Here is a 27,489-nt window from a genome sequence, read left to right as displayed (position 1 = left end):
CCAACTCTATGATTCTATGATTCTATGATTTGAAAGAGAGGTAGAGCTGGGTATCATCCGCATACTGATGAACACCCAGCCCAAACCCCCCTGATGATCTCTCCCAGCGGCTGCATGTAGATGTTAAAAAGTATGGGGGAGAGGACAGAACCCTGCGGCACCCCATAAGTGAGAGCCCAGGGGTCTGAACACTCATCCCCCACCACCACTTTCTGAACATGGCCCAGGAAAAAGGAGCAGAACCACTGTATAACAGTGCCCCCAGCTCCCAGCCCCTCTAGATGGTCCAGAAGGATGTTATGGTCGATGGTATCAAAAGCCGCTGAGAGATCCAGCAGAACTAGGAAACAGCTCTCACCTTTGTCCCTAGCCCGCTGGAGATCATCAACCAGCGCGACCAAGGCAGTTTCAGTCCCATGATGAGGCCTGAATCCCGATTGGAAGGGATCCAAATGGTCCGCATCCTCCAGGCATGCCTGGAGTTGTTCAGCAACCACGCGCTCAATCACCTTGCCCAAGAATGGAAGATTTGAGACTGGGCGATAGTTGGCCATCGTGGCCGCATCTAAAGATGGTTTTTTAAGAAGCGGTTTGATGACTGCTTCTTTCAGTGGGTCTGGGAAGGCTCCCTCACCGAGGGAAGCATTCACCACCCCATGAAGCCTGTCTCCCAGCCCTTCCTGGCTAGCTTTTATAAGCCAGGATGGGCAAGGATCAAGGAGACAGGTGGTTGGTTTCACGCGTCCAAGCAGCCTGTCCACATCCTCAGAGGTACCAGATTGAAACTGATTCCATGCAACTTGACCAGACAGGGCTCTAGCACTCTCCTACCCTGGCCCTGCTCCCATGGTGGTGTCTAGCTCCTTCCGAATCTGAGTGACTTTATCTGCAAAAAACTTTGCAAAATCATTGCAGAAGATCATGTGACCTGTACTGGGCCCCGATGGAGCAGGGGCGAACCGCCTGAAAGAGTCTCCTGCTGCTGTTTTCTGCAGATGCAACAGAGGCAGTGAAGAAAGTCCTCTTTGCCGTCGCGATCGCCACTTGGTAGGCTCGACATTGAGCTCTAACCCGTGTCCAGTCAGATTCAGAATGAGTTATCCGCTGCCGGTGCTCTAGCCGTCTCAGCGAAAGAAGCCCAGTTGGCCATGGGTGCTCTGCATCTTGACTTGGAGAAAGGGTGTTTGTTTATAGAAAGTGGCTTTGTTGGGTATAACATTGGAGTGGATGAAGTGAATTTTGTTTATATACAGTGAACTTACCTTCTGAATTTTATTTTTCTCTCTCTCAACCTCTTTTAATTTTTTCTTTATTTCTCTCTTTCTCTGTTTTTAATAATTTCTCCCTCCATTCTCTTTATATTTTTATTGTATTTAAATCAAAGTCTTAGTTCGGATAAAAAAAGAGGAAAATATATTTGATATTAAGTTTTGCATTTTTCTCTATAAACCCTAATAAAAATTTATTCAAAAGAGAGAGAAAGGGTGTCATTTGGGCTGCAACATTTCTTAAGATAGCCTTTCGCCTGGGAAAAATGTGTGTGTTTTGTCCCCATGCCTTGGAAAAATCGCTGCTCCTTAATTCTAAAAATGTAAGGAAATAGATCATAGAATCATAGCAACTTTAAAGTGAAGGAAAATGTGTTTAGGCATGACAGGAGATTTTCTATTAAAATTGCTATAGGCAAGTTTACATCTATTTCTTTTTTTAAAATGGGCATAGCCAATCATGGAAGGGGTGTGGTTAAAGAAAGAGAGGCGGGGCTCCAGGAGATGCTTGGGGTATGTGTGTGTGTGTTTGTGGAAGCACGCATGCACATGTGCAAAGACAACCAATTAATTTGAATTGGTTTACCTGCCAATCAGAAATCGCCACACGGAAAAGATCTGCATCAAAATCCATTTGGGTCACTGACTTTTAACCCAGGCCTGCAGGAAAACAAAGAAATGTTGGGAGTACCAGGAATCTCCCCCTCCCTCTTAATAATAACTAATAAGCCTCCGATAGAAGGAGTGTAGAAATTGCAAATCTGATGGAGTTAGTAAATAACAGACAAGACACACCACTGAGCGTAACACCTGTTTATTATTGTAAAGGCATCTGGTTCCTTAGCTGTTGTGTCAGCACCACAAAAATGTCAAAGTTGCCAGTAAAACACACACACACAAGAGGGTAAAGATGAGGCCAAATCTGTTTGAAAAACAAATGAACTTGTTACAAAACACAGCTGAGTGAAAAACAGGTGAGTTAATAAATTTGAACCAAATACAGTGGTACCTTGGGTTAAGAACTTAATTAATTCTGGAGGTCTGTTCTTAACCTGAAGCACCACGTTAGCTAATGGGGCCTCCTGCCGCCACCGCGCCACGGGAGCACAATTTCTGTTCTCATCCTGAAGCAAAGTTCTTAACCTGAGGTACTATTTCTGGGTTAGCGGAGTCTGTAACTTGAAGTGTATGTAACCTGAAGCGTCTGTAACCCGAGGTACCACTGTAGTGTACAGCCCTGTGCATCATGTGTTTCCACAGAAGTAAGTCCCAAGGGATGCAATAGTTTATTTTCCAGCTACCTGTAGTCTGAAATGTGTGTTTTCAGGGTCCACCTTATTTCTGGGACTGAACTCTGTTTTAACTGTCCTTAATTCTGAATATAATGATGTAACCTGCTCTGGGATGTGCTAGTGAAGGCTGAATGGTAATAATAATGGTAATAATTTTATTTATTGCATTTGTAGCTCCTCCTCCTCATTCTATCCTCACAACAGCCTGTGAGGTAGGTCAGGCTCAGACACGGGTCCAAGGTCGCCCAGTGAGCTTCCTGGTTGAGCAGGGATTTGAACTCTGGTCTCCCGGGTTCCATAATGTCACTTAGCTGTAATGAAGTAAGCTCGATGGCAGCCTGCCATGGAACCGACACGAAAGGAAATAAACAGAATTGTAACCTAAACATGTTGCAGGATACATATTTAGCTGCTGGTGGTGTCAATAAATGCTCATTTTCTTTTCTGTCATTGTAATAAGACTTCTTGGTGTAGGGAGCGGCTACCCTACTACCTGAAAACGCCCCCCCCCGCGTCGACTTCATTCGGGCTTCCTTCTGCAAACACCTCACCAGGAACAGGCTGCGCGGATCCAACCCTCCGCCTACTTTCAGGGTTTAACAGTGCCCGCTCCATTCTCGTAAGACCAATTGTTTTCAACGGGACTTGCCCCCAGGTGAGCAACCGCAGGCTTTTCCCCGCCTCCCTCAGAGCCATTCTATGCACGTGGCTTCGGAAACAAGTCCCAGGAAGGCTTTCTCGCGAGGAAGCGCATGGAAGATTTTTGCAGCCTACGGCGCGCCGGGAAGCACCCACCCACGCACCCCTCACCTGTTCCTTAGGCTCTCATTGAACTCAATGGGTCTCCCTTCTGGCGCAGACGGAGGGGGAGGGGCGTGCGGCTTGCCAGGATCGTAGCGGCGGCCAAAAATCTGCTTTTGGAAGGGAGGGGCACCCTAGGGAATGGAAGCGAGACCCGCGCAATCTATTTTATTTTTTAAAAAAGAGCCCCTGCGAACTCTCAGCCGCTTCTCTCTTATCTTCATTATGGGCAGGGGCGGAGGGAGGGAGATTCGCGATTGGGGCCAGCCCACCCATTCACTGCCCCCTCTCCGCACTCCCATCCCGCCCCCGAGCGCGCCTGCCGGCTTCCCCGCGCGGAGGGAGGCGCGCGCGCGCTTGGAGAGGCGGAGGCGAAGGCAGGGCTCCAGCTCCACTCCGCCCCGCCGGGCTGCTCCTGCTTTTCCTGGGGGCCGCCGCCGCCGCTGCCTGTCCCGGCTGGTGTTTCTGCCGCCGCCGCCGCGTCTTTCCCTCCGAGGCGCCTAAAGTTTCTTCTCCGCAGCGGAGCCGCCGAGGACTCGGCCGCGGTGGGGAGCCTCGCCGCGCGCGGCAGGGCGCCCTCGCCGTCCTCTGCCGGGCCGTGTGGCCAGCGGCGCCCTCTCCTCTCCGGAGCCCGCGCGCCTTCGTCCAGCATGCTGGCCCGCCCACGGCTCCGGCCCCCGGCCACCGCCGCCTGGGGCCGGCCGCTCCTTTGGCTGCTTCTCGCCGCCGCCGCCGCCGCCGCCGCGTCGTCGGCCGAGCCGCGCTCGCGAAGTTGTTCCGAAGTCAAGAAGCTCTACGTGGCCAAAGGTTTCAGCCAGAGCGAGGCGCCCAGCCACGAAATCAACGGTGAGGGGCGGCGGGGAGTTAGGGGGGTGGAGTAGCCGTGGGGGACCGGCTTTGGGTCACTTTCTGCGGGGTGGGGGAAATAGAAGCCTTCTTTGTCGTCAGTTCTGGAGTAGGCTCGGGGTTTAATTTTATTATATTCCACGACTCTTTCTCGCTCTACCACGACTTTTCCGGGGGGGGGGCTGTCGCTTTTCTCTCCCTTCTCCCCGAGGTTTTGCCAAGAGCTTTCAGCCGGCAACTGGTGTCCTTGGACACCCCCGGGGCTTTACTCGCTCCCCCCCAAAAAACCACGTCAAAAACAGTTCTGATTTGGCAACCAAAGCCTTGGAAAGCAGGGCCTCGTTGGGGTGGGTCCGGGAAATGGACCCCAAACTCCTCGATACCGGGCCCCCTCCCCCTTTGCAAACTTGGGACAAGGCTTGCAAGCCCGACGCCGTTCTTCTGTGGAAGTTCGATTTGGAGCTCAATCCCAGGAGCGTCTACTTGCATGTAAGCCTCCTGGAGCTCAGTGGGACTTCTAGGTAGGCGCGTGTATCCCCAAAGAAAGAATTGGGGAATGGGGATTTGTGTGAAGGAGAAAAATTTGCCCCCCGTTCTCTCTTTCTTTATCAAGTTGTTGCTTGTGTAAGGCTGGGGGCGTGCGGCGGCGGCCGTGTGGGGAGAGCTGAGGGGGAAATCTCCAGTGAACAAATTGGCAAAAAGCTGTAGCCTTTTATTGCAACCCCCCAACACGCACAGGCACACAATTACAATTTAATTGTAATCTGGGTTCCTGATTTTTCCAAACACACTTTTCAAGAGAGCCCTGGATTGCAGACATCTCATTCTTTCTTTAAACAACTTCAGTTTCGGAGCAGCTGAAAAGCGGAGGGGTGAAGAGAGATTATTTGGTGAGGAAATCACCTCCCGTCTCTCTCCCCCAGCCCCCCCCTTCGGATCTACTAAATGAATTCAGGCAAACCGTGGAGGAATTTGCTGATGGAATTCGCAACAATTGATGCCTCCCAAACCATGTGGCTGTTGCTCTCTTCTCTACCCCCCCCCCCTTGCAGTGGGGTCGAGTTTCTAGCAAGGGAGCTGAACTCGGGATTGGTGGGAAAGAAGGTAGACTGCATTTACATTTCCTTGGCAATTGAGAAGCCTCTGCCATTGAGAAGGCCACACAGTATTCCTACCCCCCCTGCTGCTTTTTTTGTCGTAGCAAAAAGAAAGAACTCAGTAACTCCTAAGTAGTTTCAGGAGGCAAACCATAAAGAGGGGACATGGCTGGTCACCTTGGCCATTGCCTTGACCCGCGTTTCAGGCAGTTGATGAAAATTGATAATGGCCTGGAATAGCCAGGATGCCAAGAAGGGTGGTGAAGAAAAAATTACGAAGAGCCTGGCCAACATGGTCAGGCCAAAGGGGCCCAACTAGGCTAGCACCCTGCCCTGCCAGTAGCCAAGCAGATGACCCTGTGGGAAATAGCCTGCAAGCAGGACCCAAGGGAAACAGCCCCCTCCCCACTAGCAGCCCCCAGCAACTGGGAGTCAGAAGCAATACTGCCTCCAAGAGTGGAGTGAAGAATCTAACCACTGACACTAAGCCACAAATTGCCTCCTCTGCCTCCTCCAGGAACTTGTCCAGTCCTCTTTTAAAGCCATCCAAGTTGGTGGCCATCATAGGAGCCAACTCCTAGGGGTTGAAGGGTCTTCTCTCCCCCCCCCCGTAAAATATTTGAGCCCCCCCCAATAAATAGGCATTGCCATTCAAATGGTGTTTATGTGCTGCGTCGTGTGAACAATTATGTGGGGCAGGGCTTACCTGTCCCCCCAAATATTCAAGTTGGCATTCCTGGTGCCCATTGCTACATCTTGTGGGAGGGAGTTCTAGAGCAAAACTGTTTTGTGAAGGAGTCTTCTGACATTTGGCTTCCTTGGATGGCACCTGGTGCTACTCATCCAGCCCTGCATGCCCTACTCCCCCCCAGATATATTTATCTTTAAACGAAAGCAATTAACATGCCCTCTGTATTTTTGTCACATTGGAAAAGCCACATTTAACTTGTTTGCTGCTTGCCAGATTGTGCAGCTAGGCAGCCCCCCACACCCTAAGCTGCCGTCACCCCCTTGGGAGAGCATCACTTTAACTGGCCGATGAATTTTGGCGGACTTCTTGCCGAAACGTGAGACTCTCTCTGCAGGAAGTGATTGGCCTTTCTCTGGTTTTACATTTGGACCCCACCAGGCTTTATAAATAGGCATCCTGACTTTTGCCTCTTGCCCTTTAGAAGAGAGTTATTAACAACACTTCCTAGGGAGGAGGGGTGGGAAAGAGAGGTGTTGATTCCCCCCCTCTTTAAGAATAAAGAGAGGCTGCATGCATTGTTCCGTACTTTTAAAGCTCATTCAGAACAAATCCTATTCCTAAAAAGAATTCTGGGTACTGTAGTTTTACCTCTCACAGTTACAGTTCCCAGCAACTTTTAACAGGTTGCAGTGAGGGGTCAAAAATGGGGATGGCCTCCTGCATAAAGGACCCTGTTTTAACTGTCCCATCTAGCCCAGGACTGTGTGCCAGCCTCCCTGCTCTCCAGATTACACTTCCATTCAACCCCAGGTCAAGGATGATGGGAGTTTTAGCTTACCAATATCTGGATGACACCTGGTTGGTCTTTGCTGACTGGTGGCAGCCAATCAGCAACTCTCCAGGATCTCTGCCAGAAAGAGGTCTTCCCCAGCTGATATTCTGCAAGATTGACCCTGGGAAGATGTGCATGCACTGCTGGCCCTCTGAAGGGAGAATGAAGGAAGAGGCCTTACGCAGGGTCAGCCTGCTATTTAGCTCTCCCGCACTTCCCAGTCTTCTTTGACTGGCAGTGACCCTCCAGGGCGTCTCTCTCCTCACTTACAGCCCAGTTCCTTTAAAGCTGAGGAGGACTGTGTTTGAATCCCTACTTCGCCAAGCACTTTGGATCAGTCTCTGTGCATTCCCTTCTTGTTCTGTGCCAGTAAATGGGTGGTGGCGGTGGCAAAACCCTACTATTTAGGGGTTTTAGAAGCTGATTTCTGTGGAGTTTGGTCCTTTGTCTATCTAGTTCATTACTGTCTGCATGCTAAATGGCTGTCCAAGGAGTCTTATTCCATCCCTGCATAGAGATGCCAAGGCTGAACCTGGGACCTTTTGCTCTGCTACTGAGCTGAGGCGTCTGTGAGAATAAAATGGATTGTAAGGCACTGCGTAAGATAAGTACTGTCCTGCTGTAGAAGAAGGACAAATCTCTGAGGTCTTACCCTTACAACGACCCTGTGAGGTAGGCCCGTGTTCTTATCCCTGCCCCCCAACATATAAATAGAACAGTCCTCTGTATAGAGGCTAAGTCCCGCCAACAAACAGGGCTTTCTTCTAGGCGAGGCTCCTGGGGTCTCAGCTTCTCCAAGTTTATATAATGGAGGTGAGGCTTGAATGGATCCTTCTGGATTCACAGCTCAGTCTTGCTTTGATGTTTCTCAAGGCTACCTGAGAATGGGCCACAGAAGCTGAGTGGCAGAGCATTTGCTTTGCATGCAGAAGGTCTCAGGTTCAAGTCCCAGCATCCCCAGGTAGGATCTGCTGCTTGAAACCCTGGAGAGCTGCTGCCAGTCCGTGTAGACAGCACTGCGGTAGATGAACAAATGGCTGCTGATTCAATATGAGGCACTACTGGCAAAGAAGGGTTCTTTCTTTTTCTAGAGTTCAGAACTGCTGTGCCCTTCCAGATGTTGCTCGAAGACAGTTCCCATCGCCCGTGGCCTTTGGAGGGCCACTGATGCTCTTCTCCACCACAGCCTTAGAGATGGTGCCAAAACCAAGGAGGCCACTTTGCGCCACTAAATGCACCACTGGGAATGTTCATGGATAGCATTTGTGCAAATCATATGCTCGCAGGTGACTTTGAACAGGCTGCTCCTGTTGCTGTTGTTGTTATATTTATTTATATCCTGCCTCTTTCCCTGACAGGCGACTTACTGCTAAAATAGAAGCAGCTAAAAATACAGGGAAAAGCAATCATTTTTTTAAAGAAACGCACACATTTAAACATCAGTAGAATATGGATGCTTTAGCTGAGATTACTGCATTGCAGGGGGTTGGACTAGATGATTCTCAAGGATTTCTTACAGCTCTACAGTTCTATGATTCTACACCCACACCGACCCACCCACCCACCATTACAATAAAAAGTCTGGGAGCAGACACCAAGAAGGCCCTGTCCCACGTCCCCACCAAGTAGACCTATGAGGGTGGTGGGACTGAGAGTAGGGCAAAAGCCTCCCAAAAATCTCAGAACCTGGGCACGTTCACATGAGTGAATATGCTCTATCAGATAGCCTGGACCTAGGCTGTATAGTGCTTAATAGGTCATAGCCAGCACAGTTTGAATCGAGCCTGGAAACAGACCGGCAGCCAGTGGAGCTTTTCTAGCCAGGGACTCGTCTGCTGCCATGGTGCAGTTGGCTGAGCCATGTGTCAGTCTCCCATTATCCAAGACCAAGCTTCTCGTTGCTGTTTCAGAACTGCAGAACACCCCCTTTGCAGCTTTGCTTTGATGCATTTGTGTGACAAAGGTACCTTGCACACTTTAAGCAAGCAAAACCGTCGTCACTGCGCTTGCACCAAAACGTTTTATTTCTCCCCACAACAAGCCTCTTTTTCACAGTTGCTTGTTTCAAGGTTTTTCCCCCCCACCCCCTCCAAAAAGAGAGAGACTGCTGCCTTTATTTTCCCTTCTGAATGACCTACTGGACTGCATTCTCCCAAGGAACAAAGGATGTGCCTTTTTAGCCGGGGCCTTTGAGAGACCACCAAGGACTCTCACCCTGGCGGTGCCATTTCACACTACCCCCACAATAACAAAAATGCATGACTGAATGACTCAAAAATGTGGAGGGTTAAGGCATTCATCTGAGTCTAGGACACTGTCACAACACAGACAGCCCCTAAGTAAATACCTTGACACAGCAGGAAGTAGGGAGTAAATCTTCACTGTTGCAGGTGCCCTCCAGGTAGCTGTGGCATATCCTCTTTCCTTGCCATGAACAAAGACAGTGTTAGCTATTTTTTGTGTCTTGGGGAGGTGCCAGAGTTCAGAGGTAGAGCATTTACAGGAAGACCTGAGGTTCAAACTCCACCCCCTGCATTTCCAGGTAAGCTGGGAGGGAGGTCTGCCTGAAACCCTGGAATGTCAGACTCTGCAGACAATACAGAATGAGATGAGGCTATGCCACTTATTTATTTATTTATTTATTTATCTATCTATCTATCTATCTATATTTATTTATGATAATAATAATTTCAATCTGACTTCCCACCCACCCTCAAGGAGCTCAAGGTGACCTATGTGTTTCTCCCCCTCATTTAATCCCCCTCATTTAATCCTCAGTGGAATTTGCTGCCAAGGAGTGTGGTGGAGTCTCCTTCTTTGGAGGTCTTTAAGCAGAGGCTTGACAACCATATGTCAGGAGTGCTCTGATGGTGTTTCCTGCTTGGCAGGGGGTTGGACTCGATGGCCCTTGTGGTCTCTTCCAACTCTATGATTCTATGAATCCCCACAGTGGCCCTGTAGTGTAGGCTGAGAGGCAGCAACTGGCTCAAGGTCACCCAGTGAGTTTCATGGACAAGTGGGGATTTGAACCCTGGCCTCCTAGGCCCTGGTTCAATGCTTTAAAGCGCTGCACACATAGGCTCTGTCTCATTTATTCAGCAGCATGGAATGTTGGAAGGTGACCACTGCAGGGTCAGCAGTATAGGGAGGCTTCCTATCTTTCTGTGTCTTAAAGGAAGGGCCATAGATCAGTGATGGAGCCCAAGCTTTGTGTGACAAAGGCTGCAACATTCAAGGCCTGGCATCACCATTTAGCAGGACCAAGTAGGTGGAGAGAGGCAAGGTGCACAGAGCGCCAGACAGGCAGTAACTGAACAAGGTTCATTTATTTCATTCAATTATTAAACGTATCACCCAAAGGTATTCAAGCAACTTAAAGCAAAAGGAATATACAATACATAAAGCCATGGGGAACAGGGGGGGGCGGGCAGGAGGGGGGAATCCTATAATACATGAATATAAAATAACATGGAAATAAATATACCAGCCGTATAGGTAGTGGCGAACAACAACAATGTTCAAATAATAATCAAAGCAGTTTTCTGACCACAAATTAGCAAATAAACAAAACTTCAACCTCTTCCTAGTCCAAAAATCATTCACATCGAACCAATATCCTGCCCCCATTTAATCTCCCCACCCAGAAGTCTGGTGTTACAAATCGGTGGTGGGTGGGTCCAGTGTCCTCCAGGAAGGGTCTGCAAAGCAGGAAAATAGTAACTGCTTTGCAGTTGATCCGGCTGCTCCTCCTCTCCTGCTGCTGGTGGGGTTGCAGATCAATATAGTTAAGAAGTAGATGAGCATAGTTCAACTCTGGAACTATGTGCCTCAGGAAGCAGTGACTGCAACAACGTGGATGGCTTTCGAAGAGCTTTAGACAAATCCTCCCTGTAGTGAGTGCTGTGGAGACAAGACCTTGAGGCTGATAATCCTGTGGAGGGTCCCAGTGGGGTGGGATGAACCATGCTGGGCCCTGGGAAACATCAGAGTTGTCTACAGAGGATGTGGCAGGGGAGGAAACAGATTCAGGGGAGGGTTCCAGTAAACCAGCCTTTCTCAACCCTGGGTTCCACTTGGCCTTACCATGAAGTGGCAGATCCAGTGCACACAACATCGCTAACAGATGGCAGAGGGGCCAAACTGCCTTGGAGAAACAGACTTTGTGATATACAGTGGTACCTCGGGTTACATACGCTTCAGGTTACACACTCCGCTAACCCAGAAATAGTGCTTCAGGTTAAGAACTTTGCTTCAGGATAAGAACAGAAATCAGGCTCTGGTGGCGCGGCAGCAGCAGGAGGCCCTATTAGCTAAAGTGGTGCTTCAGGTTAAGAACAGTTTCAGGTTAAGAACGGACCTCTGGAATGAATTAAGTACTTAACCTGAGGTACCACTGTATCATTAAATTGTGATGTTTAGCTGCTGATATATCATGATGTTGAAAACCAGATATCGTCTGCCCTGGTGGCAGGAAGTGAACCTGGAACCTTCTGAATGCCAAGCAGGTTCTCTGCCACAGAGTTATGGTCCTTCCCAGCTGGCATTCCGCCCCCCCCCCCCGCCTCGGTATCTTTTTTCTTCACCCTGATGCTGCTTCTCTCTGTTCCTTGGGATCTCCTTGCCCCTCTTCCTAATCAGAACATAAGAAGCGCCCATCTCAGTCAGGCCAATGATCTGTCCAGTCCAGTATCTTGCTCTCATTATGTCCAACCAAATCCATGTAGGAAAGTCACAAGCAAGACCCTTTCAGCTATTGGTTTCTGAAAACCATCCAAGCTGGTGGACATCACTGCCTCTTGTGGGAGTGAGTTCCAACTGTGTACTGTGTCTAATGCTCCTTCCTGCAGTTGTCATTCAGTGGTAATACCAGTCATTGCATCTTTGTTGCTTGTTGATTTACACATTTGTCATTGCAGCCTTGGCTCCTTGCCGTTTGCTTCCAGGCCTGTTGGGCAAAACTTCACCCCTTTCTGTTCCATTGCTGGGCGTCCAGATCAGTCCTCCTTGTTTTTCTGCATTTTGGAGATGCTTGGTGGGTCAGGTCAGCCAATATGAAGCTCAGAATCTTTCCTGAAAGGAAATGAAGCAAACGCCAGAGAATGTTGTCTGGGGAATCCAGCTTTTGATTATCCTTGCATTGAAATGCATTTGATTATCCTTGTTCCTCTGAAGTCAGGGCTGCAGCCGTGCACTAATCTTCCACTAGCGTCACTGCATTTCTGCAGAGGTGGCTCAATCCTGGTGCAAGAGCATAAAATAAGGAGAGTCCTAGTGGATCCGACCAAAATCCTGTTTGTCCCATCATTGCATTGCCCACAGTATCCAGCTGGCTTTAGGAGCTCATGAAGCAGGGCATGTGAGCAATAGCGCTCTCCCTCCCTCTCCCTTTCTTGTCCCCCAATTTATATGAAGAGCACTGAGGGATCAGACCAATGGCTCATAGTGCACCACCCTGTTCTTACAGTGCTCAACCTGATGCTCATTATGGGAATCACACAATGCACAGAAAGCTTTTAACATATCTATAGAATCTATAGAATTATATTGAACAGATATTAATTATTGCTTCATGTGTTTGGCATTACAAGTACATAGACACTGATGATGAATGTATTTGGAAACAGATGATTTATGCTAGCTACTCCATTTGTTTTTTCTTATCAGCATCTGATGCTGAACACATGGCTATTCACATAAATTGAATTTTCAAATCAGCCTTTTTGTGCACGTTTTGGTTTTCTTTTGCATTGTGGGAAGCCTGCAAGCCGGAACTGAGCAAAACGGTATCCTCCCCTGACTTGTGATTCCTTCATTGAGTGCTCAGGTGCATAGTAGTAGCTGTTGATAGTGTTGTCCTCCAGGAATTTGTCCAATCCTCTTTTAAAGCCATCTAAGTTGATGGCTATTGCTACATCCCCTGAGAGCAAGTTGCATGCCCTGTGCGTAGAAGTCCTTCTTTCTAGGCACCTTTGTCCTGCCCCCTTCAACATTCAGCTTTATTGGATGGTCCAGAGTTCTAATACTGGGAGAAAGAAAAGCTTATCACTATCTGCTTTCTGTGTGTAATTTTATACACCTCCGTCACACACAAACTGTACTTGCCATGCAATCAAAGTATCCCTTTCTCTCAGGGAAGTTGTTCCAGCCCCTTAATCATTTCGGATGCTCTTCTCTGAACTTTCCCCAGCCCTGCATTGTCCTGAGGTGAGGTGATTGGAGCTGTAAACAGTATTCCAAGCACAGTTTCGAAATACTTGTCAGTGCAGCGTGATTTCTGGCCCCTTTCCTAATTATCCCCAAGATGGCATTTCCTCCCCACATCTGCTGCACCATGGGTCAGCATCTTCATTGAGCTGTCCATTAGGACCCAAGGGTCTTGTTCTTGGCTGCTCACAAGATGCCATGAGCGTAGATTTGAAACTGGCATTCAGACTTGGTGGTGTTTCCAGGACGTCTCTTCGTCAAATTTTGCAGGGTGAACTGTGTGTCTGCCTGGGCCCTGTGTGAGGGTCGGAGTAGACGCATGGAGTTCTGGGGTCTGAGAAGGGAGGTATGTTAGAAGAAGAAGGAATTGATGTTGTTATATATTTATTAACAATTTATATTACTGTAGCATCCATGCATGCAACACTCTGTATTTCTGTAACATTCCCTTATGTTATTATTGTTTTAGATACTTTTACATGTTAAGCAGTATGGAAATGGTCCAAATAAGAAAATAACATAGGTGACACTTGTTCCCCACACCCCCAAGTGTACATGTGAAAAGGATATAATAATAATAATAATAATAATAATAATAATAATAATAATAATAAATTTTATTTATATCCTGCCCTCCCCAGCCAAAACCAGGCTCAGGGCGGCTTAGATCCTTGTGCCTTAGATCCTTGTGACATGGAAGCAAAGAAGCCTAATGCAATTAAAGGCTGCATTAACTGAAGTTACCGTATTTTTCACCCCATAGGACGCACCGCCCCATAGGATGCACCTAGTTTTTTGGGGGGGGGGGAATAAAGAAAAAAAAAATTATTCCCCCCCCCCTGGCGCGGGGGAAGCCCGAGCTTCCCCCGACCCCAGCCCCCAGAACAGGCTGCTGCCCCAAGCCTTGCGCGCCCAGCGGGATCTCCCGCCAGGTGCGGGAGGCTTGCGGACACCTTCCCGAAGCACGGGGCGTCCTCCGGGGGGCACCCCGTGCTTCGGGATGCAGGCTGCTGCCCGCAAGCCTTGCGAGCCCGCGGGAACTCCCCTGGGCTTGCAAGGCTTGCGGATAGCTTCCTGAAGCCTGGAGAGCGAGAGGGGTGGGTGCGCACCGATGCCTCTTGCTCTCCAGGCTTCAGCGAAAGCCTGCATTCGCCCCATAGGACGCACACACATTTCCCCTTCATTTTTGGAGGGGAAAAAGTGTGTCCTATAGGGCGAAAAATACGGTAATCACACCTGGAGTCCTGTGTCCATTTTTGGGCACCACAGTTCAAAAAGGGTATTGGCAAACTGGAACGTGTGCAGAGGAGGGCGATCAGTATGATCAGTGGTCTAGAAACCAGGCCTGATGAGGAATGGTTGAGGGAGCTGGGCATGTTTAGCCTAGAAACGAGGAGACTGAGAAGGAGATATGAGAGCCAAATATCTAAAGGATTATTACACACAGGATGGAGGAAACTTGTTTTCTCCTGCTCTGCAGGTTAGGTCTCAAACCAATGGCTTCAAGAAAGGAGATTCCAACTAAACATTAGGAAGAACGTCATGATAGTAAAAGCTGTTTGATAGTTGAACAGTCTTCCACTTCCATGTTTCTATGATCACTACATGAAACAGTGAACACTATTTCATTTCAAAGCATAACATGATAAATCAAACAATGTCTTTTGATAGTACTAACACCATAGCCCTTTAAATTTATTATGAAATTTCAGTCATTAAGAGACATATCCATTGATCTTACTTGTGTTGAAATGTACAGGACTGGCATGATACAATATAACTTTGCAGTGCAATTGGGCATAAATAAATAAGATAACCAGCAACCTGTTCCTCAAGAGTGCCAGATTCAGGAAACAGCAGCAGAAGACCCCCCCCCCCAATATATTCTGCTGCAGTTCTTTAAGGGTCTGTCAGTAGCAGAGAAAGGGCAGGGGTCCCCTCACCTCTTCCCTATACACTGGGAATCTTCCTGCTTTCAGTTGCAGTGGCAAGAATTGTCCAGAGTGAACCAGGAAGGCAGCTCTGCCTGCAGAGCCACCAGACCCACTGGACTGGGAGCTCTGGCTTTTCCATTCTCTTGCCCTTGGGGGCTAAGGCTAAGAGAAATCTGCCACTGCTCTGTTGTAAGAAGATGCCTTACACTGAGTCAGGCTGTTGGTCCACTTAACTCAGCATTGTCTACACCAGAGCTTTCCAAACTTTCCCTGTTGGTGACACACTTTTTGGACATGCATCATTTCGCGACATAGTAACTCAGTTTTACTAGCAAACAGGAGGTTAAACTAACCCCTTTCCAGCCCCAGGAGGAGCATGGGGAGCGTTCATGTGACACACCTACACACTGCAGCCAACACACTTACGTGTTTGGAAACCTCTGGTCTACACTGATTTCCAGCAGGGGAACATTCTCAGCGCCATTTGGCAATGCTGGGATTGAACCTGGGACCTTCTGCCTGCAAGGCAGACATTTCCCACTGAGCTGTGGCCCTTCTTCCCCTATGGGAGCAAAGAAAACTGCCTTAGTTCAACCACTGATCCATCTAGTTCAGCAGTGTCTACACTGACTGGCAGCAGCTCTCCAGGGTCCTGTGCATGTGCCTTCCTTGAGCTGCTTTTTCAGAGGTTGAAAGGGATTGGCTCATTTTTGAAGAGAAGGGGCAGCAAGACATGTTGAAGTTGGTATCTCCTCTTCCCCACAGCCCTGCCCAGATTTCCTTGAACAGGAGTGTGAGCCTCCCTCTTTGCCCTCCCAGCTGCTTGTCTTTGCCTTGCTGCCTTGAAAGCTCCAAGATTAGGGTTTTGTTTGGCAGCAGCCGGGATGTTGGGTCTGGGCAATCTGCAGCGTTAAGCGTGTGGTTAGCCAGAGCTGCTTAGCGATGGGCCAGTGTGAGTGGGAGGACCGTTTTGCTTGGCATCCACTTCACACAGAGCCCTGCTTGATGTGCCAGAATAAGCAGTCATTACATTCCACGTCATTTACAGTCAAATTATTATCTATTGTTGAAATTGCCTCAATTATCAGATGGCTGCCTTCAGAAATGCAGAAGAAGACAATCTCCCCTCACCACCCAGATCAGTGTGGAAGACTAAAGTCATTCCCAAAGGCAGATAGGAGTCACATTTTAAAGTACCGGTATGTTTGGACAATGCAAGGAATGTGTGTGTGTGTGTGTGAGAGAGAGAGAGAGAGAGAGAGAGACAGAGATAGATACTTGCAACACTGTTGGCAGTTTCTTTCCTTCAAATTCTTTTTTTTAAAAAAAGTGTTCCTCAAAGTGAGGCAGGTCTCCCTGAGAGGCAGGCAGAGCTGGCCTCAAGACTCGACCCTCCTTCCTGATCCTCCTGTGAGGCTCCACCGTACGGAGAGGAGCATTGCTTTGTCTGTTACGCCATTTCAGTACATTCTGAAAGCCAGATGGACAGAGCTTTGGAGTTGACTTTGACCTTCTCTGGCGGCCTGTTTTTATGACATCAGACAAGGGCGTGGACTCTGAAGGGCACACGTGTGTTTCACAGCGAGGCCTGCACAGCTGGATGCTTTTAGAGCACACAGACCTGGATTCAAAAGTCCTAAGCAGCAGCTCCAGAATTTGGAAGGCCTTTGGCGAAAAGGTGTGAGCGAGTGCCCTTAATTTGGAAGTGGCAAGTGGCACCAATTTGATCTCTGGCCTGCTGGGATGCCTGGACCAAACCAAGGGTGCTTTGGACAGCTGGGTCCCTTTGTCCATCTGTTTTGGTCTTGTCACCCTCTGGAACCAGCTGAGCTAACTGACTGGCTTTAGAAAGCCCAGACCCCCCCCCCTCTGAGTCTAAGCTTGCTTTTTGTTTCTTGCAGGAAGTTAAATAAAGAAATGTTAATTTTTGCACGTTTGACCTTGATTCAGGTATGTTTAAGAGAGATTCCAGTGTGCACAGCAGTACGTTTTCAGGTATATTTCCTGATAGCCTTCTAAGCCAGCTTCACCAGCCTGGTGCTCTCCAGATGTTCTGGGTCAGTGGGAGTTGTAGTACAAAACATCTGGAGGCCACCAAGTTGGTGAAGGTCACTGTAAAGAGCCTGATTAGTCCAAGGACCATCTAGCTGGGCATCCTGTTCTCACAGTGGCCAACCACAGATTTCCCAGTGGGAAGCACATAAGCAGGACCTGAGCGCACTCTCCACTTGTTATCCTCCACAACTGGCATTCAGGGGCTACTGCTTCTGACAGTGGAGATGAAGCATAGCCATTGTGGCTGGCAGCCATTGACAGCCTTTCCCATGGATTTGTCTTTCAAAACTGCCCAAGTTGGTGGCCATCACTGCATCTTGGGGCAGAGAGTTCCATAGTATAACTGTGCACTGCATGAAGAAGTCCAGCTTCATTGCACACCCGCAAGTTCTAGTGTTAATGAGATACAGAGAAAAATGTTTCTTAATCCACTTTCTCTGTGCAGTGGCCCACAAACACCCACAATATTTGCTTCTTTGGTGGCACCCGTTTTGTACATTGGCTACCCGTTGTACGCATCCTTAAGCGCTGTCATTAATATGAAGACACCATCCTGCCCCCATCCCCCCAAATTAGAAGCTGGCTGAAGTTTCTGGTCCATTTCCAAGCTGTTAAAAACAGCGCAGAAAACAATTCCTGGAACTTTAAGTGTACCTAAAAGCTGATGCACTTGTGTGTTTTTAAAACGGCATGCTTAATTTCAGCCAGTAAGTAGCAATAACCCAGGGTCCCAACTTGCAACTCTTTTCTCTGTGGCAGTTGATTTTAGCTGAACTGTACACAAATTCTGAGACCTGCACAAAAGTAATGGGGGGGGGGTGCCAGTCAGAAATTGCCAGCTGACTCCTTTATTAATTGACTCTGTTTCTATATTCCATTGTTTCACTGTGGGCAGTAATGCCTGGAACTGTAAATGAAACTTGGGTTCATCTTGCAGATTCTAATAACAGCATTCAAAAGGGATCATGGGGATTTACCCTGTGAACTTCTCACTATAATGTCCCCACTGTGGAAGGACGTGTGGATCCAGAATTGGCCTCCACAGTCACTTACGGACTCATTGTTTAAACCGTGTTTATGGAAGACAATCTTACTCAGCTACGAGTGATCGCCAAGGAATAATAATAATAATTTATATGTGCCTTTTCAAAATAGTGGGGGTTCTGTGAAAGTCAGCAGTCCTGTACTGCTGTATAGGGTTATATATACTATACAGTAATGTCATCTGAAGGAAAAAATGCAAGCTTGGAATGCGATTTCAGTTAAAAGCATGAAAATCTAATTTGAATCTGTAGAACTAGTTGCCTGAAAATGTTTGTGTGTGTGTGTGTGTTGTTAGAAAGCTGTATTCTCTTAACCCCCCTTCCTTCCCCAAAACTTTATATTGCAAGATTAACTCTTGCGTAGTTTTTCTTTGGGGTTGGGGAGAGAATGCTTTGTTAAAAAGGATTAAACACAACCACAATTGCAAAGCCATTTGATTAATGGAAAAATGGAGCTCTCCCTCCTTCCCTGAAGTTTATATATTCAGATTCTTTAAGCGCATGGTGTGGTCTTTGCGGCAGACTTATTTAAAATACGGTAACACTTTTATGATTGTGGGGGAAGTAGAAGAATTTTCAGCTCAGTGCAAAGCAGTTAAAACAACAACAACAAAACAGTTGCATGCTAGAAAGCACCGCCACACATAGCCAGTGATATTTTGTTCTTCACTTTGTGTGCACTTCTGTCAGTTTTCACACACACGCACTCTCACATTTAATTATGATGCAGGGAGGATAATGAAATGAATGTCTCAGCTTTCTAGTACATGTGTTTGGCAGGAGTGGCAAGTCTTCCACCTGAGGCCTTTTCACTCAGCTCCACAATTGAGGCTTAGCTCTCGCTGAAGTGGCAAATCCATGATCCTTGGCTGCACCATTCCAAGCAGCAAGGGAGAAACCAGAGGACTGTATGTTAGGATTCTTTGGAACCTGAGAGTATGGATTTGATTATAACTACTGAACAAGGTGTGGTACATCACCAGGAGGGTTTCTTTGTGTATTTCGTTGTTTTTAAGACTGCATAAATTGGCTCTAATTTTAGGGGGAACCAGGGACATTGACTATTCCATATCATAATGACGGTGCGATTTTGTGTTTTGGAGCTGAGATGGGCACCTGTCTTCTGAGCCAATGGGGCACATTGCTAGTGGCTGGTAGTGTGTTCAGATAGGCTGCTGGTGACTAGACTGCAGAGTAATGCTTTTGTAGCCTGCTGAGTCAGTAGAAAAGACTGTGCTTTGTTTGCGGGCTACATCCCTGGCTTGAGGCAAACAAATTATGTTTCTGGGTGTGGATTGCTTAAGAGTGTGTGCAGCCAGCTTTAACACACCTGTTACTAGCCTCTGGGCAAAATCTTTGATCCCAGCAATAACTGTATCGCTTCACTTGAGCCGTTTGTCATAGAGTTAATGAGTTGAGGCTTGTAGAATGCTTTGCACATTAACAGTTACTATGTAAATGGTTAAGAACGAAAGGCGTATCTATTTCCTTCAGAGTAATGCTTGATTATTTTCATTTTTCCCATTTTTTTAAAAAAGAGACCTTTATTGGTATTCTTTGTGTCCATAGTTACAGATCCCTGGGAGCAGAAGCAAGTTTTGGACTGTGGTAATCCTGTTTTAATTTTAAGTCGCTAGCAAAACTCCCATTGATTTTGTCATTTTGCAGGAGCAAAAACGAATAGCCACAAATCTAAATGATGTTTTTAACAGGTTTGCCTGAGCAAATGTTCTGCATGAGCCTCTGATCAATGTTTATACCTGCCCTTTAGACTTCTCACAGACTTCCAAGAGTTTGATGACTTTTAATCAGTTAGAGGAAGTCAGAAAAGGGGGAAATGTGATTTTTTAAATTAGGTTGCTTGAAAAATAATTTGGCAGGATTATGACTTGAAGCAAAGCAGCTTTGCATTTTTGTCCCATACAATGAATGACTTGATGTTGACTCATCTCTCCTCCCCCCCCATGGGGCGGAGAGAGAAAGGGGGTAGAAAGTGGGTGGAAGTCTCTCCCTTTTAAATGAATCACACACACTCCTATTGTTGATTAGGAGGCTGTTCCATAACTTCTAAGTCTGGATGTGCCAGAGTGCTTTGTCTTATGACAGTTGCAAATGCTTTTGACTGTCTGGAATTGGTTGGGTTAATTTTCCCTGAGTTTGGGGTGTGCATATTCCCATAGCACAGGTGTGCAGAATTTTTGCACTTTTGGATGTAGCTGAACTATAGTTCCCATCAGCCTCAGCAAGCATGACCAATGGCCAGGGACAATATAAGCTGCTGTTAGGAACATCTGGAGGGCTAAAGGTTCCTCACACCTAGTGTAGCGTCCGGACCCCAATGGCTGTACGGCCTAGGTAGAGAGTGCTTTCCCAGGCTCAGAATAAGCCTGTGTGGACCACAACTCTTGGCCCCTCGGACAGTTCCCTTCTGGTCTAACCTTGTATTTATACAAGGCCTGGCCAATCTGTTTTTTTTTATATAAATTTTTTTATTGCTTTTTTCCAGAATCTAAATCCATCATCAATAACACAACAAAAGCGGTTTTACAGAAAGAAAAAGAAATTAAACAAGAAAAAATTCATTTTTCGAAGTCTTTTTTTTTTTTTTTTCATCATCCACTGGACTTCCCCATCTCCTCCATCCCTGCATTCTTTATAATAAATATAAACAGCAAATTAATACCTTGTTTCCTGTGTTTTTGTATTTTCATCTAATTATTCACTCTGAAATTAAAACTTTTCTCGATCATTAACTTTGTTTCTATCAACTCCGAATTTCAATACTGAAGCATATTTACCTCAAACCTTAGCAAATTTTTAACATTCATATATCTTATAATGTTTTTGTAAATAGTCCTTAAATTTTTTCCAATCCTCTTCCGCAGCCTCTTCTCCCAGGTCTCGGATTCTGCCAGTCATTTCGGCTAGTTGCATATAGTCCATCAGTTGTGTGTGCCATTCTTCCAGTGTGGGTAGCTCCTGTGCCTTCCAGTATTTAGCTATGAGAATTCTTGCTGCAGTCGTTGCATATAGAAAGAAGGTTCTGTCTTTCTTAGGTATCCTCTGGCCCACAATGCCCAAGAGGAAGGCCTCTGGTTTCTTCTGAAAGGTATACTTAAATACCTTTTTCAACTCGTTATAAATCATTTCCCAGAAGGCCTTCACCCTCGGGCATGTCCACCAGAGGTGGTAAAAAGTTCCTTCAGCCTCCTTACATTTCCAACATTTATTATCAGACAGATGGTATATCTTTGCAAGTTTGACTGGGGTCATGTACCACCTGTACATCATTTTCATAATATTTTCCTTTAAGGCACTACATGCCGTAAATTTCATACCGGTGGTCCATAACCTTTCCCAGTCCTCAAACATAATGTTGTATCCAATATCTTGTGCCCATTTTATCATGGCTGATTTGACTGTCTCATCTTGAGTATTCCATTTAAGCAGCAAGTTGTACATTCTTGAAAGCACTTTCGTCTTAGGTTCAAGTAATTCTAGTTCTAATTTTGATTTTTCCACCTGGAAACCAATTTTTTTATCTTTTTTAAAGATCTCTAAAATTTGGGCATAGTGAAACCAGTCTCGCACCTTCCCTTTCAATTTTTCAAAGCTCTGCAACCTCCAAGTGTCACCCACTCTTTCTATTATTTCACAGTATTTTGCCCAGCCACCCCCCATATTAAGTATTTTTGTGGCTTTAGCCTCCATCGGTGATAACCACCTCGGAGTCTTGTTTTCAAATAAGTCCTTGTATTTAGTCCAGACAGAAAACAGAGATTTCCTTACAATATGGTTTTTAAACAACTTATGAGACTTTACCTTGTCGTACCACAAATATGCATGCCACCCAAAAGCATTGTTGAACCCTTCCAGATCTAGGACATCAGTGTTTTCTAGCAAAAACCAATCTTTCAGCCAGCAGAGGGATGCAGCTTCATAATACAACCTTAAGTCCGGCAGGGCAAAACCCCCTCTTTCCTTTGCATCTGTTAATATTTTAAATTTTATTCGGGGCTTTTTGCCCTGCCAGACAAACTTCATAATGTCCCTCTGCCACTTTCCAAAACATTCCACTCTGTCCACGATCTGTAGGGTCTGGAACAGAAACAGCATTTTTGGCAATACATTCATCTTTACTGCTACAATTCTTCCCAACAAGGAAAGTTTCAATCTTGACCAGATTTCTAGATCCTTTTTAATTTCAGACCAACATTTTTCATAATTATCTTTAAACAGATTCAAATTTTTCCCAGTCAAGTTGACCCCCAGGTATTTCACTTTATTAACAACGTTTAGTTCTGTTTCCTTCTGAAACCCATCTATTTCTAAAGGTGTCAAGTTTTTTGCCAAAACCTTAGTTTTTTGTTTGTTTAACTTGAATCCCGCCACCCGACCAAACTCAGAAATTAATTCCAATACTCTTTTTGTGCTGGACACCGGCTCCTGTAATGTCAAAACCAAGTCATCTGCAAAGGCCTTCAGTTTATATTGTTTTCCTCCGACCTGTATTCCTTCCACCTGCTGATCCTTCCTGATCAAATTTAGCAAAACCTCAAGGACAGAAATAAATAGCAAGGGTGATAGGGGGCACCCCTGTCGTGTTCCTTTTTCAATTTTAAACTCTTCTGTCACCACATTGTTTACTATCAATTTAGCCTTTTGTTCTGAATATATTGCATCTATGCCATTTTGGAACGCCCTTCCCACTCCCATCCCTTCCAAATTCTTCTTCATAAATTTCCAAGATATATTGATTTGGCTGGCTTTTTGACTGCAGAAATATCCAAGTTCTGGGGTTTGGCAGAAGAGAAAGACTTCAAAATCGTCACCGCTTTTAGATTGGGAAGAGTGGCCAAGAAAGATAAACCAAGGGATTGCTTGATCATATTGAGATACAAGCAAGAAAAAGACAACATACTTGGCCTACATTTTAAAAACCCATTGGTGATACAGGGAAAGACAGCAGAAATCTTCAGAGACATACCAAAACAATTGTTGGACTTAAGAACTACATACAAGGATCTGGCAAGATTATTAAGAAACAACACAATCCCTTACAGGTGGGAATTCCCCCAAGGATTATCTTTTAATTTGAAAGGGAAGAAGGTGAGAATCAGAACAGCAGAAGAGCAAGAAAAATTCCTAAACGATCACGGGGAGGACCTTCGAAAAGGGACAGCAGGTACCTGGCCACCCCCCACGCCTGGTACAAAAGATCCACCTCCAGACATAGACGAGAAGGGAGACAACCCCATCGGCTAACAAGCTGATCCAGGATGTCTCTGCAGCTTTTTAGTTGGAATATCCATGGGGCAAATTCCCCTGAAAAAAGGAAAAGGATTTTTCACATTTTGAGGAAAGAACAACTAGACGTCATTTGTCTCCAGGAAACCCATGTGACTAGGCTCCACAGAAGAGTGCTAATAAACAAGCGACTAGGCCAAGAATTTATTTCATCAGCTAAAGAAAAGAAAAGGGGAGTCGTGATATATGCAAAGGAGAGCCTAGCACCAAAATTTGTGTTCAAAGATGAACAAGGAAGAATTTTGGCGATCGAAATACAATCACAAGGAGAAAAATTTTTGATAATTGGAATTTATGCACCAAATGAGGGGAAATCTGAATTTTATGGGAAGCTGCATGAGACAATGCTGGACCATATGGACTATAATAACATCATTCTGATGGGAGATATGAATGGGGTTGTCTCCACACACATGGATAAGTCACAAAATCAAAATGTGACTAAAGATGGCAGACTACCAAAGACTTTTTTTGAACTCACAGACAATATGGACTTGATTGATATCTGGAGGACAAAGAACCCCCTAGGTAGAGAGGGAACATTCTTTTCTGAGGCCCACCTATCCTGGACAAGAATCGACCAAATCTGGATATCTAGAGGACTGGCACCCAAGACCAAAAAAGTAGAGATCTGCCCTAAAACTTGCTCCGACCATAACCCCTTGAAAATGGACTTGAGACTTACACCAGCTGGATCCTTCAGATGGAGAATGAATGATGCATTGTTTAGAGACCAGGAGATAGTGAAGAAGGCCCAAAAGACGATGAAAGACTACTTTGAACTAAATTTGAACACTTCGGTGGAAAAAAAAACAATCTGGGACGCAAGCAAAGCTGTTATGAGAGGGTTTCTGATACAGCAGAATTCTATTAAGAAAAAACTCTGGAACGGTAAAAAGGACAAGATCTTGGAAAGGATAAAAGACGGAGAGAAAAAGTTGAGACTAAATCCAAAATCAAAAGAAGTTTTGAGAGAAATAAAATTCCATCAAGCACAATATGCAAAACTGATAAATCAAGAAGTTGAATGGAAAATCAAACAGATGAAACAAAGATCATTTGAATCGGCAAATAAATGTGGGAAGCTGCTATCATGGCAGCTGAAAAAGAGACAAAAACTGAACTTTGTTACCAATCTAGAGGTTGAAGGAGAATGTATTCAGAAACCAGAGGAAATTAGAAAGTGTTTCCAGAGATATTTTAAAAAATTGTTTTCCCAAGGACCCCAAGTGGAGACTGAAATAAATAAATTTTTAAAAAGCTATGGCCTACAAAAACTAACACAAGACAAACAAACTGACCTGAATTATAAAATAACCCAACAGGAAATCGAAAATGCCATTCAGAACATGCAACTAGGCAAATCCCCGGGCCCAGATGGACTTACCTCCAAATACTATAAGATATTGAAGGAATACCTGACTCAGCCATTGATGGAGGTATGTAATCAAATTATGGAAGGGAAGGGGGCACCAGAATCGTGGAAAGAGGCATTCATCACTTTGATACCAAAATTGGAATCTGAAAAGACTCAACTTAAGAACTACCGTCCCATCTCACTCCTAAACGTGGATTACAAGATTTTTGCTGACATTTTGGCAAATAGATTGAAAAAAGTCTTAAATGGAGTTATTCATAAAGACCAAGCAGGCTTTCTCCCTGGCAGGCATTTGTCAGATAATACTAGGAACATTGTTGACGTTCTGGAACTTCTACAGACAAATTTGAATACAAAAGCAGTTTTGATATTTATAGACGCCAAGGCCTGGCCAATCTGGAGGCTTCATACTATCAGCCAATCAAAGGAGCTGATATTGCACACACTTATTCATGCACACAGAGGAACAGAGCGGAGCTTTACTGGACCTTTTGATTGGCAGATAGTATGAAGCCTGGTATGAATTGGTCAGGTGTGGTATTAATAAAAGGCAGGGTTGGACCCACATTGGCTAAATTAGGCTAATCTCTGGCTGGAGGTTTCAAGCCCATGCTTGGATGTATTCTTATGATTTATTTAATTTACAGTCTGCCCTTCATCTCAAGAAAGGTGTTCAGGACAGGAAAAGGATATACAATTTAAAAACAAAGAAAAAATATTCAAAATCGGATCAAAACATTTAAAGTTGAAAAATCTAAAAGCAGTTACAGTTAAAAACATTTTTAAAAGCAATTACAACTAAAAACACACTTCTATCCAGTAACCTCAAGGTTCCCAGAAATCGTATTCTTCCGCCCCAAATGCCTGGGTAAAAAGGAATGCTTTCAAATTCCTCCTGAAAGTTAGTAGTGATGGAGACAGGCACACCTTGTCGGGGGGGGGGGGGGTCCACAACCAGGGAGCCACAACTCTTTTTCTCTTTCCTTCTCTCTCTCTCTGGGTCATTGCAGTTTAGGGCCAAAATGTTTGTTTCAAGGAGAATTGAGATTGGATCTTTTCTAATATATGTTCCTTTTGCTAAAAGCACCCCCCTGAGGAACCAGTTTGGATCAGTGCAGGCGGAGGGAGCAGGCAGGGAGGCCTAAGGCTTTGCCCTGGTGCCTTGACTTCACTGATAAGAGTGAGCAGATTACTGGGGACTAGTTTCTGACCCTTTGTTTGGTTTTTGTGTGGGTGTTTGCTTTTGCTTTCCAAGGATTTAGAAGGGCAGCAATGAGCTGAAACAAAGAAGTGAGATATAGGTGTTGGAAATTCACTGTAAGAAACATGAAAGATTTATTCAAGGTTGAAAGCTTTCCTGAGAGAGGCATTTTAGCCCAGCTCAGAAGATGGGTTGGGTCAGCTGTCTGTGGCCTGTATCACACAGAGACTCAAGCTGGGGGCAAGGTTCTTAAAATGCAAGGAGCCATGTCTATAGATTCAAGAATAGCAGCTATGTGGATTGCATAGGAATGTGTAGATTCACAGAAGTTGCCTTGGGCTCTGTCTCCCTGGTACAGCTAAATCCCACTCTCCTGAACTGTTTTGAACTCATTCAGACCAAGACCAGTGTTCTTCGAGAAAATCTCTTCTAGTTGCTAATGTAATTAATTAAGTTTAGTTTATTTAACGAGTCACATTGAATGCAAGTCAAACTCAAAGAGTATAGCCATTGAAATAAATTTATCTCAGTGGGTCTTCTCTGGCCATGTTGGACGCCACCCATTCCTTTTTTATATAAGTTTATTTTATAATAAGCTTATTTTACAATAAACTTAAAAAGCTAACAGTTTCTAAGAATAATAATCCAAGCATTTCTCAGTAAAAAGAATATAAGCTTGCAACAGTGAAATAAGACAGTGAAAGAAAACACCCATAAAACAACAATAGTTAAAACTTACAAAGACGGCTGAATTAAAAATTCAGGAAAAAGCATCATGAAACAACAAGCCAATTTGAAAGTGTGCCGGAATTAGAATAAGAACCAGTTTAGGAGGAACCTGGCATTGACTGTTAAGAGTGAAAACAACTCCAGATAAGATACAAGGAGGGCCCTGCGTGTATAGTAGAAAAAAGTTGAGTCAGCATTTCCAAGGACTGTGGTTAGGGAGAGATATGGGGTAACAAAAGGTGGTTCGCCATAGGATGGTATGTATTTCCTATATAGTCAGAGGCATACCCAGGGGTTGACAAAACCAGCCTCCGCCAGGGGCCCACCCCAGAAATCTGTCACCAGTTAGCTGTGTAAGTTCGTGAGTTTAGGCATGAGCTGGAAGTGGAGCGGTGGGAGAAATGACAAGGCGGGGTGAGGGTAGATTGCTGGAGACTTTGGGGCCCATGGCATATGTGTGTGCAGCAAGGCGAGATCAAACTCGGGCGAAGTTTCCTATCATTGCACCACGGCCCAAAGGCGTGAACATTTTTTCACTTTTCCTCCCTGCTTCACACATGCTCTGGATACTTTGAGCACTTGGGTCTCATAAAATATAGTTGTTTCTAATGTAGTTATTGCAGCAAAGTAATTTTTTTTTGGAAGGGGGCAAGAGACCCTAGGCACACATATGTATATAGCTTGGATTCTAATGGAAAGTGCTAGCAAGGCTCTCTGTTAAGCATTACTGAGCAAAGTCTGAGCAATTGGGAAGCCTCTGTACTGAACCCCACAGGCTCCCAACAAATGTGATAATGGAATCATAGAATTG

At 45.6% G+C, this 27,489-nt stretch overlaps 1 protein-coding gene and 1 long non-coding RNA gene across 2 annotated transcripts in view; one reads left to right on the top strand and one right to left on the bottom strand.

The window, feature by feature from the left end:
* Positions 1–2,066: 2,066 nt before the first annotated feature.
* Positions 2,067–3,619, bottom strand: LOC128406653 (uncharacterized). Its single transcript, XR_008328564.1, has 2 exons — positions 3,371–3,619; positions 2,067–2,190 (listed from the first exon to the last, which is right to left on the bottom strand). It is a non-coding gene; the product is annotated as an uncharacterized LOC128406653 (long non-coding RNA).
* A 273-nt stretch (positions 3,620–3,892) lies between these two features.
* Positions 3,893–27,489, top strand: part of GPC4 (glypican 4) — a 97,085-nt gene continuing 73,488 nt past the window's right edge. Inside the window, exon 1 of the mRNA XM_053374200.1 lies at positions 3,893–4,207. Coding sequence (XP_053230175.1) covers positions 4,012–4,207 — 196 coding nt within the window. The 5' untranslated portion in view covers positions 3,893–4,011. The remainder of the gene's footprint in view (positions 4,208–27,489) is intronic.

This window comes from Podarcis raffonei, chromosome Z, assembly GCF_027172205.1.
Source record: "Podarcis raffonei isolate rPodRaf1 chromosome Z, rPodRaf1.pri, whole genome shotgun sequence".
Classification (NCBI taxonomy): domain Eukaryota; kingdom Metazoa; phylum Chordata; class Lepidosauria; order Squamata; family Lacertidae; genus Podarcis; species Podarcis raffonei.
This window is presented reverse-complemented; position numbering and strand designations above follow the sequence as displayed.